We start from the raw sequence: 19,144 nt of genomic DNA on the forward strand, positions 1-19,144 counted from the left end.
AGTCCGAAAATCTTCTATATAAGCAGCTTCTGATAGGAAGGAATTTGGGGCTGGACAATAATCGCCGAACAAAATATAATTCTGACATCCAGGGTCTCTTCCCCGCTGAATGAAATTCGAACAGCAGGTCTCAGGGTGAAGATAAGAGATTTTCTCCACAGAAAGGATACTGGCAAGGCAAGACGTAGCGAGCACCGTCCCATTTCTCAGGAACAGAACATGCAGTGTGAAAGTTGGACACAAGCGTTCCTCTGCAACACAAACAGCAGCAGGACACCCTACACTCCCAAGCTCAGTGTTCACTATTGTGTTAGCGCCGGCGGCGGAAGGACTTAGCCGCACCGCAAAGTTAAAGAGTCCTTCTTTGTTCAGTCTCGACCGCGGACGCAGGGCGCGGTGTTCTTCCGCGCTCACCACGCAGTCTCCGCCCCCTCGCGGCTCTGGAGAGCTGCCATTCGGCCCCGGAGTCTTTCTGCGCTCCCACAATGCACCGGCAGTCCGCGGGAAACCAAAATGGCGAAGGGTTGTAGCGAAGTGGGCTGTGTTTGAGGCCGCTGTAAGAACGCTCACTCTACCCCCCCAACCTTCGTCCCCAGGACCTCGGTTTGTGCGTGTGTATGTGCGGGGTGCCCGGTGGGGCGGGTGCCCGGTAAGTGCTCGGACTCGCAGGGGAAGCGCCCACGGGGTCGTGATTGGTTGTTTTTTCCTGTATGAAGCGGTTGGCACCACTGAAGTGACCGAATGAGGTGAGAGACCTTGGCCTGGGAACCAGGCTCTTCCGGAGGAGGTGGAGGGGGTGGGGAGGAGGAAGAAAGGAAGCAAGTATAAAAGGGAAAGATGGAGGCTCGAGGTGGGGGTGGGGGCTCCAGTGTACGTATGGGGGTGCCTTGCATATATGTATATGTTGAAAAGAATGGATGTAAAGGAGTAGTCAGTTGGGTGTTGGAGAAAATAGGGACTAAAGGAGCGAGCAGGGCGTTGGGGAAGTCGGTTGGAGGAACAAGATGAAACGTTGAGACGGGGAAGCTGTGTTTGGAGGGGCAGGACGGAACCTGGGGGCGGGAGACGGTTGGAGGGGCAGGATGAACCTGGTGATGAGGGGGTGGGGAACCGAGGGGAGGAGCCGTTAGGAAACGGGGACTGAGGGAGATGGGGGGGACCAGAGTCCAGGGGTTGCCTGGGACCTTAGGGGCCGCAAAGGGAAGTAGCAGCTTGAAACGGGAGGGTGGTGGAATTGTATGGAATTGGAGTATGGGGGTAGAGTAGAAGGGCAGGATGGAGTAGGAGGATAAGGGGAACACTAAGTAGAACATGAGAGCAAACCCTGAAAGCTTAAGGGGAAGAAGTGGAAGGGAAAGTGTGAGATGGGGGAGAGGTACCTTATATTCGGAGCCTACCAAAAATTTGAGACAGTTTTCTTTTTAATTAAATCTAACTCGTATGCCTGCTTGGATGTAGACTTGTATTATTGTATTCATTTTTACAATTGAGGTACTTACGGTTGAAGGGATTTTAAACTAATTTGCCAAGATTTCTTAACATGTTTTAGTAGTGCCAGAACTCTCAACTACGTGTTTTACAGTCTGGCGTCTTGGTTGCTAGAATTTTTCTTTGGAAGCAGCTAGAGGGAACAGATGGATTTATCGGGGTGATTTGACGAACTGTGAGGGTTCCTGAACAATGGGTGAAGGGATATGGAATGCTATTCTATTCTTTAAAACATTTAACTTTGGTTAAAGATAGAACCCATTTACTAATACAAATATATAAACCTAGGTAGGCCCGTGTATAACGTAAGAAAGCACCATGTGAGATCAGTATAGAACTAGAAATATGTAAATAGTGCCTGATTTAATTTGACTCCAGATGCTCCGGTAGTAGTAACTTTCTCCTTCAGATTGATTCCAGGTGACCCTTCTGTACACTTTGCCTATAGGCTGGTTTCAATTTCCATGTTTTCATTCTCCCTTGAGAATTTCTTTTTTGAGCAGTGGATTGCAAAGACAGTGAATTTAAAAGTATTTAATGTGAGTAAAATAAAATGTACTTAAATTATTGAGTGACCTTTTCAGAGGTTTGAAATGCTTTAAATGGAGCCATTTTGACGAACAGCTTTAAATGCCCAGTAGTTTTGGCAAGGAAAGAGCTGACTTTAAATGTCTTTTCTATTCTTGATATATGGAATGTTATTCACACTCCAAGCATTTGTAGTGATAGCTTGCAAAGGGAATACAAGGTGAAACTTCTTGTTTTTTTAGGTTCCTAATATAAAAATCTATTTGAATTCATATTTTAAATTTGCTCGCCTTCATTTTTTTTTAAGTACTAAAAATATTCTAAAGTATTTGAATTAAGAGTGCACCTGTTTCCTGATAACTGCATATTCATGTCAATGGGCATTAACGGAAATCTATACCTATCATGATGAAATGCACACACAATTTTAGAACTAGAAGTATAGAAATCATCTGGTTAAACTTTTTTTCCTAGATGAAACAAAATATATTTAATTATGCTTTTAATTATGCCTGTTACCTCAAAGCTCAGTTAGGAAAGGGATTTTATCCTGTGTATTTTGCTGTGGGTCATAAGTTCTTTGATGTCATGGATTATAAATATACCTTTTCGTTAGATCTTTGACTGAAAGGATAATTTGCTTTATTTATATTTCAGCATAATCTTTACATCTGACTTTAGGAAACTGGCAGTATAGTGATAATCTATTTTAACAGATGGGGAAATTTGCCTCTGAGCAGTTGCCATGGCCAACATCTGTAGCTTGGTGGTTCTGAAAGTAAAATTTAACTTCAGCTTTAGTTAGTCTAAACTTCCATGAATGATACGCCTTGGTTGATATTTTTATGCTTTGTTTCCCCTGTTTTTCAAGATTTGTTTCTTGCAGCAAAATACAGTATAACAATCCTAAATTGGAATATGGTAGTTTCTCTTTGGATGTTTTTTATGTATTCGAGTAGTGTTGTCCAATAGAACTTTCTGCAATGATGGCAGTTACCTATATCTGCTGTATCCAGTATGATAGCCATAGGCCAATGTGGCGTTGAACACTACAAATGTAACTGGTGAGGCTGATAATTGAATTTATAATTTAATTTATTTCATTAAAATTAAAATTTAAATGGCCATATGTGGCTGCTGTATTGGACAGCATAGTATTATTGCATTCATTTATTAGGCATTGTCACACCCATCAACCATGGAAACCACAGGAACTAAGGAACTGTCTTTGAACTAAGGAGATTCAGAACTATCTTTGAACTAGGGAGAGTCAAATTCTCTTTGTACGTTTTTAAGATGAAGTAATCTTCATTTTTGCCACACATCATGTCTTCTGTCATTTCTCTGTTTTCATATAACATTGCAAAAGAATAATGAAGGTATCAACGTCTCTGGTCTTTTTAAGATGTAAGATTCTTTTTCCTTTGTCAAAAACAACAAAAATGGATTTTAGGAAAATTAGTTTACCTTGCTATTTAAAATAATTTATTTTGTTATTTTTACACATAAAATTTCAAGCACATACAAAGTGAACAGAAGTATAATGAACTGTTTTGTATCCATGCTTGTTTCATCTGTACTTCTACCCCCTCCCCACTCCTTTGTTTTTATTATTTTTTAAAGTTTTTTGAGGGAAAATTTATACATCTTGAAGATCTTAACTCTACACTTTTAATAATAGCTTAATTGAGATATAATGCATGTATTATATTTATATATACATAACTCACATGTATATACCCTTTTAAGTTATAATTCAGTGCTTTTTAGTATATTCAGAGTTGTGCAACCGTCACCATTATCTAATTTCAGAGCATTTTATTACTCCAGAATGAAAGTCTGTATCCATTAGTAGTCACTCTCCATTCCTCCCTACCCCGGACAACCACTAATCTACTTTCTGTGTTTATATTTTGCCTGTCATGGACATTTCATATGAATGGACTCATACATTTTTGTGGCCTTTTGTGTTTGGCTTCTTTCACCTAGCATAATGTTTTCAGAGTACATCCATGTTGTAGCACGTATCAGTATTTCCTTTTTATGGCTAAAATATATTTCATTGTATGTACATACTATATTTTGTTTATTCATTCATCAGTTGATTGACATTGTTTTTTTCCCACTTTTTGGCTATTATGAATAATGCTACTATAAACATAACATGTACAGGGTTTGTATGGACACATGCTTCCATTTCTCTTGGATACATAGCTAGGAGTGGAATTGCTGGGTCAGGTGATACCTCTGTGTTTAACGTTTTGAGGAAATGCCAAGCCATTTTCCAAAGACCCTGCACCCTTTTACAGCCTCACCAGCAACTATGAGGGTTCCAGTTTCTCCACATCCTTGCTTGTACGTGTCTGTCTTTTTGATTATAATCATCCTAGTGGGTGTGCAGTGGTATCTCATCGTGGTTTTGATTTGCATTACCCCGATGGCTAATGTTGTTGAGCGTGTTTTAAACCCTGTAGTTATTGGCCTGTTGTATACCTTCTTTGAAGAACTATTTAGGTCCTTTGCCTATTTAAAAACAAATTGGATTATTTCTCTTTTTACTGAGAGTTGTAAGCATTCTTTGTATATTTTGGATACAAGTCCCTTATCAGATGTATGATGTGCAATTATTTTCTCCTGTGGATTGTCTTTTCACTTGATGGTGTCCTTTGAAGCACAGAAGTTTTTAATTTTGATGAAGTTTAATTTATCCCTTTTTCTTTTTTTGCTTGTGCTTTTGATGTCATATCTAAGAAACCATTGCCTAATTCCAGTACGGTTTTGACAAGTGGATATAACTGTGTTTCTCATAAGCCTATCATGGTGTAGAATACTTCTCTCTAGGAAGCTCACATGTAGCCTTTTTCAGTCTTCTCTCTCCCTAATTACTGTTCACTTTAATTTTGAATAGAACTTTATATAATGGAACCATTCAGTATGCATATCTGTTAAAATTTTTGTTTCATGAAACTAGAACTGCAGTCTTAGCTTGAAAAATCCCATTATGCAAAGGATATTTTAGTAGTGGCTTAAGAATCTTACATTATGTGGTGACAATCCTAACCAGTACTTTGTGGAACATGAAGGTTTTTTTTAATGGCTTATGAAGACAGTTCTCTTATTTTGAGTGGATAAAACTGAGCAGGGACTTAATGAGTATTTACTTCCAAATGTTGCCTAAGATGAGGATTTAAAAATTAAGGGCACAGGGCAATGTGAGGGATCCTTGTGATGATGGAAATATTGGTATCTTGGTATCAAATATTTTTGGTTGTGATATTATTCTGTAGTATAAAATGCTATATCAAAGATGCTTCCACTTGGTAAGAGTTACATGGAATTTATTATTTCTTACACTGCATATAAATCTACAATTATCTCAAACTAAAATGTTTGATTAAAAAATAAAAATTAGGGGGACAAAAGTGGACCAAAGCAGGCATAGCAAGAACAGGTCAAATTGGTTTGGTTTCGGTCAGTCAGGTTCTAAAAACAAACTAAAGATGCGCATTTGTTTTTCTCTACCCTTACTAGTGAAGTTTACATTGCAGAAAAAGCTCCCACAATTTTTTTAAGTTGTAGTGGGGGGTGGAGTGGAAAGACACAGGTGTCTACTGGAAAGTACTGAATGTATACTCAGAAGATTGGGGTCTTTGTTTAATCTGCTAGATCCGCAGCAGTTTTAGTTTCTTTACCTGTAAAATGGGGGTGTTACCCACATGTGTTATTCACAGGATTGTTGGGAGGGTCAAGAAGGAAAATAAAGGAGAAAGCACTTTATAAACTCTAGGTGCAGTGTAATTGGTTAGTATTATTTTCCAGAATCTTTTCCCAGAAGAGTTGTTGTATAGAACAAGAGAATCAGGTATACCTGTAATGAAACCTATGCACTAAAAACATCCTCTACAACTTTTCTCTCCAGATGATGAGTATGTCTAACACTGAATGAATAAATTATTTTGCCCTGTTCATAATTATGACTTCAGACATGTTAACTAAACTGCCATGTACACTGTTGAGTATAATATATTTAGAAGTGTTACTGAACCAGATGTTGAATTTTTTAAAACCATATTTAGTTAAAATTTGAAAATACTGGCCCTTGGTGTTTTGGGATGACCAGTGCTGATAGATCTAATTGAGGTAAGATAAGCACCCATAGAGCTATCAATAAAAAACCGAAAAACCAAAACAAACAAGACCAGTTTCTTAGAACTCATACCCTAGAGATTCTGATTTGAGAGATTTGGTGCAGGCTTTTATATACGTTTGTGTTTAAAATTTTTTCCCACTTGATTTTGTTTTGCAGCCAGGGTTAAGAAGTACTAAATTTTGTTCTAGGGTCAAGTTTAGAAACTTACCACTTCTTATTAAAACATTACTAAGAGCTATACAAAGGAAAGACTAATAATAGGCATGTTTTTCACACTTGAAATGAAAAAGAAAAATATTTTAGTAGTGTTTCCATCACACTCATTTAAAATCTTTTAAATAAGTGGTTAATAAAGTAGTTAATGGAACTTTGTAGTCTGGGAACCTTGTGAACCTGTTAAATGTTTTATAAAATTGCATTTAGGTATTGTGAGGTAGAGAATTCTCCTTTCGGGGAAGCATTTAAACAGAGGCTAGATGATCATCTTATTTAGGGATATTATAAGGAGGGATTTTTTTTTTTTTTTCATTAGCTAGGAAGTAGATGACCTTCTAGGAACTTTCTAAAACTAAAATAAGTTTCTAGATTATAATGAAAACAATGGGCACTGTTTTTCCTTTAGGTTGATGAGAATTGTCGAGGGGGATAGAATTCTTCCCCAAGTCAAGTTTCTCCTGAATGTCCTCTTTTCTATTTTTTCAGTCTTTTCCACTTTATGTCTAAATTCATCTCTTAGATTTTTCTTTTTCAAAAACAGGCTGCAGAATATGATGTTTTTCAATTTTTTTGTTTCAAGAGTTTTATTGCTGTTCATTAGAGAGGAACAAACAAAAAGTGGTTATTTGCAAAGATTAAAAATTTAGAATATCCTTACAGAATTCACTAGTGCAGTGATTCTCAAATTTTTTGGTCTTAGGACCCCTTTACAGTCTTAATTCTTGAGGACCCCAAGAACTTTTACATGGGTTATCTATTAATATTTACTGATTATAAATTAAAACTAAGAAAATTTAAAAATGAGAATACAGGGCTTCCCTGGTGGCGCAGTGGTTGAGAATCTGCCTGCCAATGCAGGGGACATGGGTTCGAGCCCTGGTCTGGGAAGATCCCACATGCCGCGGAGCAACTAGGCCCGTGAGCCACAACTACTGAGCCTGTGCGTCTGGAGCCTGTGCTCCGCAACAAGAGAGGCCGCGATAGTGAGAGGCCCGCGCACCGTGATGAAGAGTGGCCCCCGCTTGCTGCAACTGGAGAAAGCCCTCGCGCAGAAACGAAGACCCAACACAGCCAAAAATTAAAAAAATAAATAATAATAAAAAAAAAAGAAGGTCTTTACTATTGAAAAAAAAAATGAGAATACATATGTGTACACCCCATTAATCTTAAGAGTGAAATCATCACATATCATTTAGTCCCTGGAAAATTCCACTCTACAGTTCTGGGAGAATGAGTGAAAAAGGCACATAATGTCTTAATATTATTTTGAAACTAGCTAGGACTTTGTAGAGCTCATAGATCGCCAGGTACCATACCTTGAGACCTGCTTCTTCAGTCTACTCTTTCTTTAGGGAGTTAGGGTGGTTTTATGCATTGCAGGGTGTTTAGCATTCCTGGCTTCTCTCCTTAAGCAGATTTTTGTCTCTTCTTGGAAAAAATTCGAGGCTCTCAAACATGAACTGCTTCAGGACAGGAATAAAGACGCAGACGTAGAGAATGGACTTGAGGACACGGGGAGGGGGAAGGGTAAGCTGGGACAAAGTGAGAGAGTAGCATTGACATATATACACTACCAAATGTAAAATAGATAGCTAGTGGAAGCAGCTGCATAGCACAGGGAGATCAGCACAGGGAGATCAGCTCCATGCTTTGTGACCACCTAGAGGGGTGGGATAGTGAGGGTGGGAGGGAGACGCAAGAGGGAGGGGATATGGGGATGTATGTATACACAGCTGATTCACTTTGTTATGCAGCAGAAACTAACACAATATTGTAAAGCAATTATACTCCAATAAAGATGTTAAAAAAAAAAAAAACCCCACCATGAACTGCTTCAACTTCCTATCTTCACATGTACCAACTTAACTATAAATGTACCCAACCTCACATCAGAAGAAATGTACCTTCTTTGATTCAAGACTGGTCTTTCCCTTAAAGATTCAATTTTTCTGACTTGTGTTTTCAGTTATCTTTTGATATTCTCCTTTCATATTAGAAACATGGTCAAGACTTTTCATACTTAAAAACAGAAAAAGCCATTCACCTTAACCTTGTATCCTTATCCAGATGTTTGTAGCCCTCTCTCCTTTATGTAGCCAAGCTCTTTGAAAAAATAGTTTCAACTTCAGCTCTCATTTAAACTTTTATTAATAAAGACATATATATCATACACTCACTGTAGAAAATTTAAATATTAAAAAACTTTAAAACGTATATCATTCAGCTACCAAAAGTGCCTTTTTTAGTCTCATTGCCGCCTTTTTTTTTTTTTTTTTATAAATTTATTTTTGGCTACACTGGGTCTTCTCTGCTGCGCGTGGCTGGCGAGTGGGGGCTGCTCTTCATTGCGGTGCGCGGGCTTCTCACTGCGGTGGCTTCTCTTGTTGAGGAGCACGGGCTCCAGTAGTTGTGGCACACGGGCTCCAGAGTGCAGCCTCAGCAGTTGTGGTGCATGGGCTTAGTTACTCCACGTCATTGCCTTCTTTTTAAGCATATTTTTCACTTATGCTAAACACTTTAAAATTTCCTTTAGTGGGGTAATGCATGTAGTTGACTAAAATTACCAGTATAGAAACAGAAGGATTTAAATGAACAGCTACAGTCTTCAGGCCTCCTGAGTCCTGCTTTGAGACGGAATTATTTTAAGTGTTATATTCCTTTGTTCTGCTCATTGTCTCCATAATGCTAAGTGATACTTTTATACTACTATTTGATTTACTCACTTTAGACATTTTGCTGTATAAAGACATAAAGATTCTGCCGTGATAAAGATTCAGTTCACTTTTGCCCTACATTTCTTTTCTTTTCCCCTTTCCAATTTTTTGGGTTTTCTACTAGTTAGTTCCTTAACTTTAAACTTAAACCTTTTTTCATATCCCATCAGTTTTGGACTTTATTCCTCCACCTCATAAGGCAAGTATTATTAAACTCCCTTTCTTTGCCTTGGTTTCTCTTCCTCCTTCCACTGCTCAATTTTTGTCATTTTCACATTGCTTTTCTGTTTTAAATTTTGATAACATTTAATATTCTCTTCTTAGCCATAATTATCTGTCTTGTTTATAGTTGATTCTAAAGATTGAAGATTAATAAGCAGCTTTTATATGATCTTGACCAAGTAAATATTATCGTCTGCTGTGCCGGATAGAACCATGATTACTGTTCCTTTCATGTAACACTTTTTTTCCCTTAAAATTTCTAACACTTTTTTATGTTTTCTCTGCCTTTGTCTTATCTGTAAATTTTTCTGGTGTCTTAAACTGTCTTAAACTGTCTAGTTTGTTAATTCTCCTTTTTCCTCAAACACCACTCTTTGGAACCTTTTTTTTTTTTCTTTCTTTTTCTGGTCCAGACTGGTTGTGCTCTAGATTTTTTTCATGGCTGCCATTGTGGGGATTCTCTCTGTTGCTCTCTTGGGTTGGGTGCACTGTTTCCTGCATCCCATGTTTTTTCTTTCTTGGGGGATACTTCCTCACTTTACTAGAGCCAAATCCTCAAATCTTGGTTTAAGATCTTAACATTTATTTTATATGCCTTCATTTTTTTCAAATTTGGTTCGGCTGATTGGGATTCTAGTTTGAACTTTATTTTTCTTCACAATTTTGAGGCAGTCCATTATCTTCTAGAATCTTAACTCTAATTCTGATTCTCATTCTTTTGTAGGTAACTTGATTTTTCTCTTCGGAAGCTTATCGAGTCTTCTGTTTTCAGTGTTATGCAATTTCATGCAGATTTAGGGTTTTTGAAAATCAGTACTTTGAAAGTCCTATCATTTTGAAGATTTTTGTCTCTTTTCAACCTTGGGAAATTTTCTTTTATTATTATTTAAAAAATAATATTCCCTCACACCTGTTAGATTGGCTGTTACCAAAAAGGCAAGAAATAACAAGTGTTGGTGAGGATGTAGAGAAAAGGAATCCTTGGGCACTGTTGGTAGGAATGTAAATTGGTGCAGCCACTATGAAAAACAGTATGGTGTTTCCTCAAAAAATTAAAAATAGGACTACCATATGATCCAGCAGTTCCATTTCTGGGTATTTATTTCAAGAAAACGGAAACACTAACTCGAAAAGATACCCAGTTGACCTAGAATGACACAGGTTTGAAGTGTGCGGATTCACCTTTATGTGGATTTTTTTCCACAAATATAGTACCTGTATTTTCATTTTACAGGTCTTTAACTAAGTGTGGGGGGAAAGTTTGTGTTTGATTAGAGATCACAATATGTGGAATCAAAAGAACTAGGATTTGGTTATGATTCTATCCAAGACTATTTCAGCTTCCTGACCTTGGGTGAGTCATTTATCAGTTCCTTTGTTTTTGAGGTAGAGATAGCAGCACTCAGATTTTGACTGTGCCTTGTGGTGGGGGTTGGGGGTTGGTTGGTGCGCCTAACCTCCTACTTGTTCAAGGGTCAACTGTATATACTTTCCATGTTCATTGCAGCATTATTTATAATAACAAAGACCTGGAGGCAACCTGAGTGTCTATCGGTGGATGAATGGATAAAGAAAATGAGGTAGGGATGTGTATGTGTGTGTGTCATGGAATATTATTCAGCCATAAAAAAGAATGAGATCTTGCAGTTTGTGACAACGTGGTGACTGGACCTTAAGGGCATTATGCTAAGTAAAATAAGTCAGACAGAGAAAGACAAATACTGTATGATCTCACTTACATGTGGAATCTAAAACAAGAACAACAACCAAAAAACCCAAGCTCAGATACAGAGAACAGATTGGTGGTTGCCAGAGTTGTGGGCTGTGGGTGTGGGTTGGACAAAATGGGTGAAGGGGGTCAACAGGTACAAACTTCCAGTTATAAAATAAAGTTATGGGGATGTCATGTACAGCATAGTGACTGTAGATAGTAATACTCTATTGTGTATTTGAAAGTTGAGTAGATCTTAAAAGTCTCATACAGGAGAAAAAATTGTAACTGGTAACTGGTGTTAACTAGACTTATTGCTAACTGATGTTAACTAGACTTTTTGTTGTCATTTCACAATATATTTAAATATCAAATCATATTGTATCCAGGAAACTAATATAGTGTATGTCAATTGTATCTCAATGTAAGATAAATATTAACTAGTAAAAATAAAAAGGTGCTGTGGAAATATATTTCTAGATATGGAAAGATGTTTCAAATACACTGTTAAATTGTAAAAAAAAAGAAAAAGGGCATGTTATGAGCAGTATGCAAACTAGACCTACTTTTTAGAGATGAAAATATACACGTGGATCAAAAAAATTTTTTTGGTTCTGTGCATTGTCTCTTTGTTGAAGGCCTCTTTTCTTTTATATTCTCCATTTCCTTGATCATTTACCCTCCCCCCCCCCCCCGCCCCCCAATAATCTGGGGATATTTTCATTGACTTATTTTTCCAGTTCAATTAAAGATTTTTTTAAATCATATTTTTAATTTCAGGAGCTCATTCTTGGATTCTGATTGTTCCTTTTTTACATCATCATGTTTTCAATGTTTGGATGCAACATATCCTTAATTTTTTTCTATGTATATTAATTAGACTTTATTTGTTTATTTATTTGTTTATTTTGACTGCAGCTTACAGTATCTTAGTTCCCTGACCAAGGATGGAACCCAGGGCCCTGGCAGTGAAAGTGCTGAGTCCTAACTACTGGACTGCCAGGGAATTCCCATAGACTTTATTTTTTAAGTTCTCTGTCCCTGGATTGTTTCCTTTGTAATCTGTTTTCTTGGGCTTTGTCTTTTATATTGTAATTTTTCAATATTATTAAGTCAGGAGGCAATACATGCTTGGGTACCTGGCACGGCAGGGTTTAATTCATGATGAAATGTGGGTAGCTAGCTTCCTTCTGCTTCCCATGTGCCAGAATGTGAAAGGCATTGGGACACCAGCCCTCATTCACCCTTCTTAGTTCTTTTCAGGCACTCTCCTTGTGAGTTGAACCCTCACTTTTTTTTTTTTTTCCTTCCTTTGCTCCCAAAGCCAGCAGCTGGTCATACCAATGATGGTTAGATGTAGAGGAGGCAGCCAATTCTTGAGAAGCTGCTCAAGAATGGTGACATCTCAGGAACATGGGGAGGTATATTTAAAAATAGTCCCTTCGGGCTTCCCTGGTGGCGCAGTGGTTAGGAATCCACCTGCCAATGCAGGGGACACGGGTTCGTGCCCCGGTCCGGGAAGATCCCACATGCCGCGGAGCGGCTAGGCCCGTGAGCCACAACTACTGAGCCTGCGCGTCTGGAGCCTGTGCTCCGTAATGGGAGAGGCCGCGACGGTGAGAGGCCCGCGCACCGCGATGAAGAGTGGCCCCCGCTCGCCGCAACTGGAGAAAGCCCTTGCACAGAAACTAAGACCCAACACATCCAAAAATAAATAAATAAATAAATTAAAAAAAAAAAAAGTCCCTTCCTCCCCTCAGTAAAAGGGGGAAGGGGAGTAGAAATGAAAGGAAAGAGAACTAATGCTGTAGTGCAGCGGTCCTGAACCTTTTTAGCACCAGGGACCGGTTTCGTGGAAGACAATTTTTCCACGGACCAGGGTGGGTGGGGGCATGGTTTCGGGATGATTCAAGCGCATTACATTTAATGTGCACTTTATTTCTATTATTATTACATTGTAGTATATAATGAAATAATTATACAAGTCACCATAATGCAGAGTGGGAGCCTTGAGCTTGTTTTCCTGCAACTAGATGGTCCCATGTGGGGGTGATGGGAGACAGTGACACCCGAAGTGTGTTGCTTCTGTCCGTTCTACTCTGTAATCTTGTTTTGGTTGCTGTCACTGCAGAAAACCCTGCTTCACAAAGATAGGATGTTGGAAATGGAAGCAGGCTTTTCATTGTTTTTGTGGCAGTCTCAGGATATTCCGCCTTGAACATATGGAGATTTGAAGTTGTCTCAAACATACTTTTAAGGCCACCGTCATTTGCAATCTCAAGCAGTCGATCCTCTTTTAGCACGGACAAAGTTGATTCACCCGACTTATTCACAAATGGGTCGCGGATCCATTCCTTCCCAGCTTGGGGGTCTTTTGTGGTTGGGAAGCAATGCTCAGACTCTTTTGAAAGCTGAGAGAGGTGATCATGCACCAGCTGGGAGAAAGAAGGCCCTGATTCAGTCTCTTTCAAAATCTCTGCTAATGTTTGAAACATGTCAAAAATCCCAGTGTTCACTTGTTGCCCCCATAATTCCAGTTTGGCTTAGAATGCAGCCACTTTATTTGCCAACCTGAACACAGTTTTCCCTTGAAGTGACAGATTGAGTTCGTTGAGCAGGTTGAATATGTCACACAAGTAAGCAAGTTTTGCGACCCATTGTGTGTCACTGAAATGTGCTGCCAGTGGTGACTGTTTTTCTAAAAGAAATCTCTGGAGCAGCTCTCATAACTCAAAAACTCTGGCCAGTGATCTACGTTTAGAAAGACATCTCACTTATGTGTGTAAGAGAAGACGTGTGTGCTCTGCGTCCATCTCCTCACAGAGCTGCATGAACAGATGTGAATTAAGGGCATGTGCTTTAATGTGGTTGATAATTTTAATCAGATCCTGTAAAACGTTAAATTCAGGTGACATTTTTCGGCTAGCCAGCACTTCTCTGGATGACACAGTGCATAGACTCACATTCAGAAGTGACCTCTTCGACCCAAGTAGTGAAACCAGAAAGCCGTCCAGTCGCGGCAGCCGCTCTGTCCGTGCATGCCGACACAAAATGACCAATTGAGTTTTCTTGATATGTAATCATTCAAAGACTTGAATAGTTCTGCAGCTGGTGTTGGTTGGCGACAAAAGCGCACATAGCATATCCTCATGCACATCCTCCTGAAAAATATATCGAACAAAAACACGCATTGTTGCCTTGTTGTCAACATCGGTAGACTCATCAACCTGGATTGTGTACCATGGTGATTTGTTAATCCTCTAACAATTGTGCCTCAATGTTCTCTGCTGTTTTGTCATTTCATCTAGTTATGGTGCTAGCTGAAAGAGGAACACGTGCCACCTTTTGAACTGCAGCCTCTCCTAAAAGTTCACAACAAATGTCCTTAGCAGCAGGCAGGATCCACTCTTCACCAGTGGTAAAGGGCTTCTTAGCTTTAGCAATGCAGTTAGCCACTAAGAATGATGTTCACAGTGCAGACACATTTGATGAAGTGGTGGCCTTCAATAATTGCTTCTGTTCTTCGTGTTTACGTTTTTTTCTTTAGAAAAACTCCAAAGGCTTGTCTTTTAATGCAGGGTGCTTGGTCTGCATGTGGCAAAGCAGTTTTGAAGGTTTCATGGCTTCGTTGGATAGCCGGTTGCCACATATTATACAAAGCGGGCTTGGAGAATGTGAATCACCTGTTGCAATGAACCCATAATTTTAGTAGCATTCTTGGTATTTTCTTTTAAATGCAGCTTTCTTTTTGTTGGCAGTCTTAGAGTCTTTTGCTGTCTCATCATCGGGTCTTCCCTCTTTTCAAAGAAGCTCTCCAGCAACGTTTGTTTTTTACTCATTTTGGCTAGGGTTAGCCTGTGAGCTTACCAAAACTGACTGAGACAAGTGCGCAGTGCAGGAAAGAGGGGCGGACGGAAGTGGTAAATAAAACAATGGGCGGGCCATGTGCGGACTAAAATAAGTGTCGGATTCTGACTTAAAGCCTGCCACCAGGTGCAGCTGTACAATTGAAGTACATCAACTCACTATAAAGCCTGCCACCAGATGCAGCTTAATTGTCACTTGCCACTCACTGATAGGGTTTTGATTTGAGTCTGCAAGCAATTGATTTATTATGGTCTATGTGTAGTCAGACCTCTCTGCTAATGATAATCTGTATTTGCAGCTGCTCCCCAGTGCTAGCATCACCGCCTCAGCTCCACCTCAGATCATCAGGCATTAGATTCTCATAGGGAGCGCGCAACCTACATTCCTCGCATGCGCATTTCACAGTAGGGTTCGTGCTCCTATAGCTGATCTGACTAGGGGCGGAGCTCAGGTGGTAATGCGAGCCATGGGGACTGGCTGTAAATACAGATGAAGCTTAGCTTGCTCACCTGCCGCTCACCTCCTCCTGTGGGGCCTGGTTCCTAACAGGCCACAGACTGGTACCGGTCCGTGGCCCGGGGGGGGGGGGGTTGGGGACCCCTGCTGTAGCGAGTTGCTGTTATTAATGGGATTTTCAGGAACATTGGGCCAAGGTGGGAAAACAAAAAAAGATTTAGAAATACAGTCAGCCCTTATATCTGTGGAGTTCTGCATTCGTGGATTCAACCAACCTTAGATGGAAAATATATAGGAAAAAAATTCCAGAAAGTTCCCAAAAGCAAAAATTGAATTTGTCTTGCATTGACAACTCTTTACACAGCCTTTACATCGTATTAGGTATTATAAGTAACCAAGAGATGATTTAAAGTATATGGGAAGATACGTTATATGCAAATACTATACCATTTTATATGAAGGACTAGAGCATCCTTGGATTTTGGTGTCTGAGGGGTCAGGGGAGAAGGGGTGGGGGGTGGGGGTCCTGGAACCAATATCGTGTGAATACTGAGTGAGCCTGTAATGTTTATAAGTTCCAAACGTAACAGATAAAGCCCTTTATGGTCTGTTTGTTGACAACGTCATCTCACAGGAATAATGAGAAATAATGAATTATTGTTGTGATTGGAATATTGGGGAGTGGGAATGAGGATTGTATGAGAGGTTAACTTACGGAAGCATTTTATATTTTGTAGGGATTTAAACTTTATTCTTTTGACCAATGTGTTTCTTAAACTTAATTTTGTTGCCAAAGTGATTTCTTGCCATATCTGAGTATCTCTATTATTATTTACTAAATGGTTTTCTTTATATTAACTTTAACTCATTTAACTTTATAATAACCATCAGTTTAGGAATGAATATATTTTTAATACGCACTAAAATAATTACACAAAATGAAAAATGTTTTTTCCTGCCAAGATACTCATTACAACTCTGTAAAATGCTGTATTTCATCAACTATGAGATGCCAACAATTGCAGGATGTGCTATTATTTAGTGTATCATTAAGAAAGAAAAGGCCCTATTAATTAAGCTGGAACACAGAGCTTATCATGTAGAATTTTAATTTTATGCCGATTGAAAGACAGCTTTTTATTATCTATCATTCTTGTATAAACATAAAAAGGAAAGTATAAAGGACATTGGGTTAAGGTATTTCTATGACTTCTTTCTGTTAAAAATTTGCTTGTTTTGAATTACTTAAAAAAAAACAGTTAAAAAAATAACATTTTTTTTTTTTTTACACTTTTATTATTTATTTATTTATTGGCTGTGTTGGGTCTTCGTTTCTGTGTGAGGGCTTTCTCTAGTTGTGGCAAGCGGGGGCCACTCTTCATCGCGGTGCGCGGGCCTCTCACTATCGCGGCCTCTCTTGTTGCGGAGCACAGGCTCCAGACGCGCAGGCTCAGTAGTTGTGGCTCACGGGCCTAGTTGCTCCGCGGCATGTGGGATCTTCCCAGACCAGGGCTCGAACCCGTGTCCCCTGCATTGGCAGGCAGATTCTCAACCACTGCGCCACCAGGGAAGCCCAAAAATAACATTTTTATTGAGATACTTCATATGCCATTATAATTCATCCTTTTAGAGTATACAATTCAGTGTCTTTTAAAAAAATTCATAGAGTGTAGAATCATCACCATTATCTAATTTTAGAACATTTTATTACCCCAAAAAGAAACCCCATACCAATTAGCATTCATTCTTCATTTCCGCCTCTTCCCCCTAGCCCCTGAAAACCACTAATCTACTTTGTGGGTTTATGTTTTGCCTATCCTGGACATTTCATATAAGTAAAATCATACATTTTGTGGCCTTTTATGTTTGGCTTCTTTCACCTAGCATAATGTTTTCAAGGTACATCCATGTTGTAGCATGTATCAGTATTTCCTTTTTATGGCTAAAATATATTTCATTATATAGACATGTATTTTGTTTATTCATCAGTTAATGGACATTGGTTTTTTTTTTCCCCACTTTTTAGCTGTTATGAGTAATGCTACTATAAACATACATGCACAGGGTTTGTATGGACACATGCTTCCATTTCTCTTGGATACGTAGCTAGGAGTGGAATTGCTGGGTCAGATGATACCTCTGTGTTTAAAGTTTTGAGGAACTGCCAAACCATCTTCCAAAGACCCTGAACCCTTTTACAGCCTCACCAGCAACTAAGGGTTGCAGTTTCTCCACATCCTTGCTTGTACTTGTCTGTCTTTTTGATTATAATCATCCTAGTGGGTGTGCAGTGGTATCTCATCGTGGTTTTGATTTGGATTACCCCGATGGCTAATGTTGTTGAGCGTGTTTTAAACCCTGTAGTTATTGGCCTGTTGTATACCTTCTTTGAAGAACTGTCTATTCAGGTCCTTTGCCTATTTAAAAACAAATTGGATTATTTCTCTTTTTACTGAGAGTTGTAAGCATTCTTTGTATATTTTGGATACAAGTCCCTTATCAGATGTATGATGTGCAATTATTTTCTCCTGTGGATTGTCTTTTCACTTGATGGTGTCCTTTGAAGCACAGAAGTTTTTAATTTTGATGAAGTTTAATTTATCCCTTTTTCTTTTTTTGCTTGTGCTTTTGATGTCATATCTGAGAAACTATTGCCTAACACAAGGTCACAAAGATTTACTCCTATGCTTTTTTTCTAAGAACTATATAGTTTTAGCTCTTACATTTAGTCTATGATCTATTTTATGTTAATTTTTGTGTATGGTGTGAGGTAAGTGTCCAGCTTTATTCTTTTTACATGTGAATACCAGTTCCCTCGAATCATTTGTTAAAAAACTCTTCTTTCCCTATGGAATTGTTTTGGCAATCTTTTCAAAGATCAATTGACCATAAACGTAAGCGTTTGTTTCTGGATTCTTGATTTCATTCCCTCCACTTATGTGTCCTTATGCCTGTATCATAACATCTTGATTACTTTTGCTTTAAGTTCTGAAATTGGGGCGTGCTTAAACTAGTTTTGTCATTCTTTTCCAAGGTTACTTAGGTATTCTGTGTTCCTTGCTTTATGTGAATTTTAAGATCTGTCAGTTTCTGCAGAAAAGGCACCTGTATATTGATAGATATTGCATTGAATGTTTATGTCAATTTGGGAAGTATTGCCATCTTAACAGTGTTAACATCTATGAACATGGGATGACTTTCCATTCATTTAGGTCTTATTTAATTCCTCTCTCTGTTGTGTAGTTTTCGTTGTACAAGCCTTCCACTTTTTTGTTAAATTTATGCCTAAGTATTTTGTTCTTTTTGGTACTATTGCAAATGGAATTTTTTCTTAATTTCATTTTCTGATTGTTCATTGCTAGTATATAGAAACACTATTGATTTTTGTATGTTAATCTTGTATTCTGCAACCTTGCTGAACTGATTTATTAGTTCTAATAGTTTTTGTGTGTGTGTGTGTGGATTCTGAATCACTACTTGAGTTTTATAGCATAGCTTTCCCTCACAGTGTCAATTTTGGTGCCATCATGAATATTGGTGATAGTATTTCCTAAACTAATCTATATAAGAATTAAAATAATTATATAAAGATTGGTGATGGTCTCTATTGCAGGTTTATAGTGAAGTAGAGCAGGTCTTTTCTTGATTCTCACTTTAGGAGACCAGCTGAACATGTCTGATTTACTATGTGTACCCAGACTTCACCCATAATCATTTGTTTCCCGGAGGGATAGAAGGTGCCTCAGTATTTTCTCTAATATTTTCTCCCCAGTGGCTTCTGATACCCATTCT

The 19,144-nt window shown here is 38.6% G+C and overlaps 1 protein-coding gene across 3 annotated transcripts in view; it reads left to right on the top strand.

Annotated features, from left to right (window-relative positions):
• Positions 1 to 502: 502 nt before the first annotated feature.
• The window catches only part of MTF2 (metal response element binding transcription factor 2), a 78,830-nt gene continuing 60,188 nt past the window's right edge, over positions 503 to 19,144 (top strand). For 2 of the 3 annotated variants that reach the window (XM_068540319.1, XM_068540322.1), the window contains exon 1: positions 503 to 746. In XM_068540319.1, coding sequence (XP_068396420.1) covers positions 742 to 746 — 5 coding nt within the window. In that variant the 5' untranslated portion in view covers positions 503 to 741. Of the gene's footprint in view, positions 747 to 10,825; positions 10,899 to 19,144 lie in introns of all 3 variants that reach the window. The other variant, XM_068540320.1, reaches the window with a different exon arrangement.

The sequence above is a fragment of the Eschrichtius robustus genome, chromosome 3 (genome assembly GCF_028021215.1).
Source record: "Eschrichtius robustus isolate mEscRob2 chromosome 3, mEscRob2.pri, whole genome shotgun sequence".
Lineage (NCBI taxonomy): Eukaryota > Metazoa > Chordata > Mammalia > Artiodactyla > Eschrichtiidae > Eschrichtius > Eschrichtius robustus.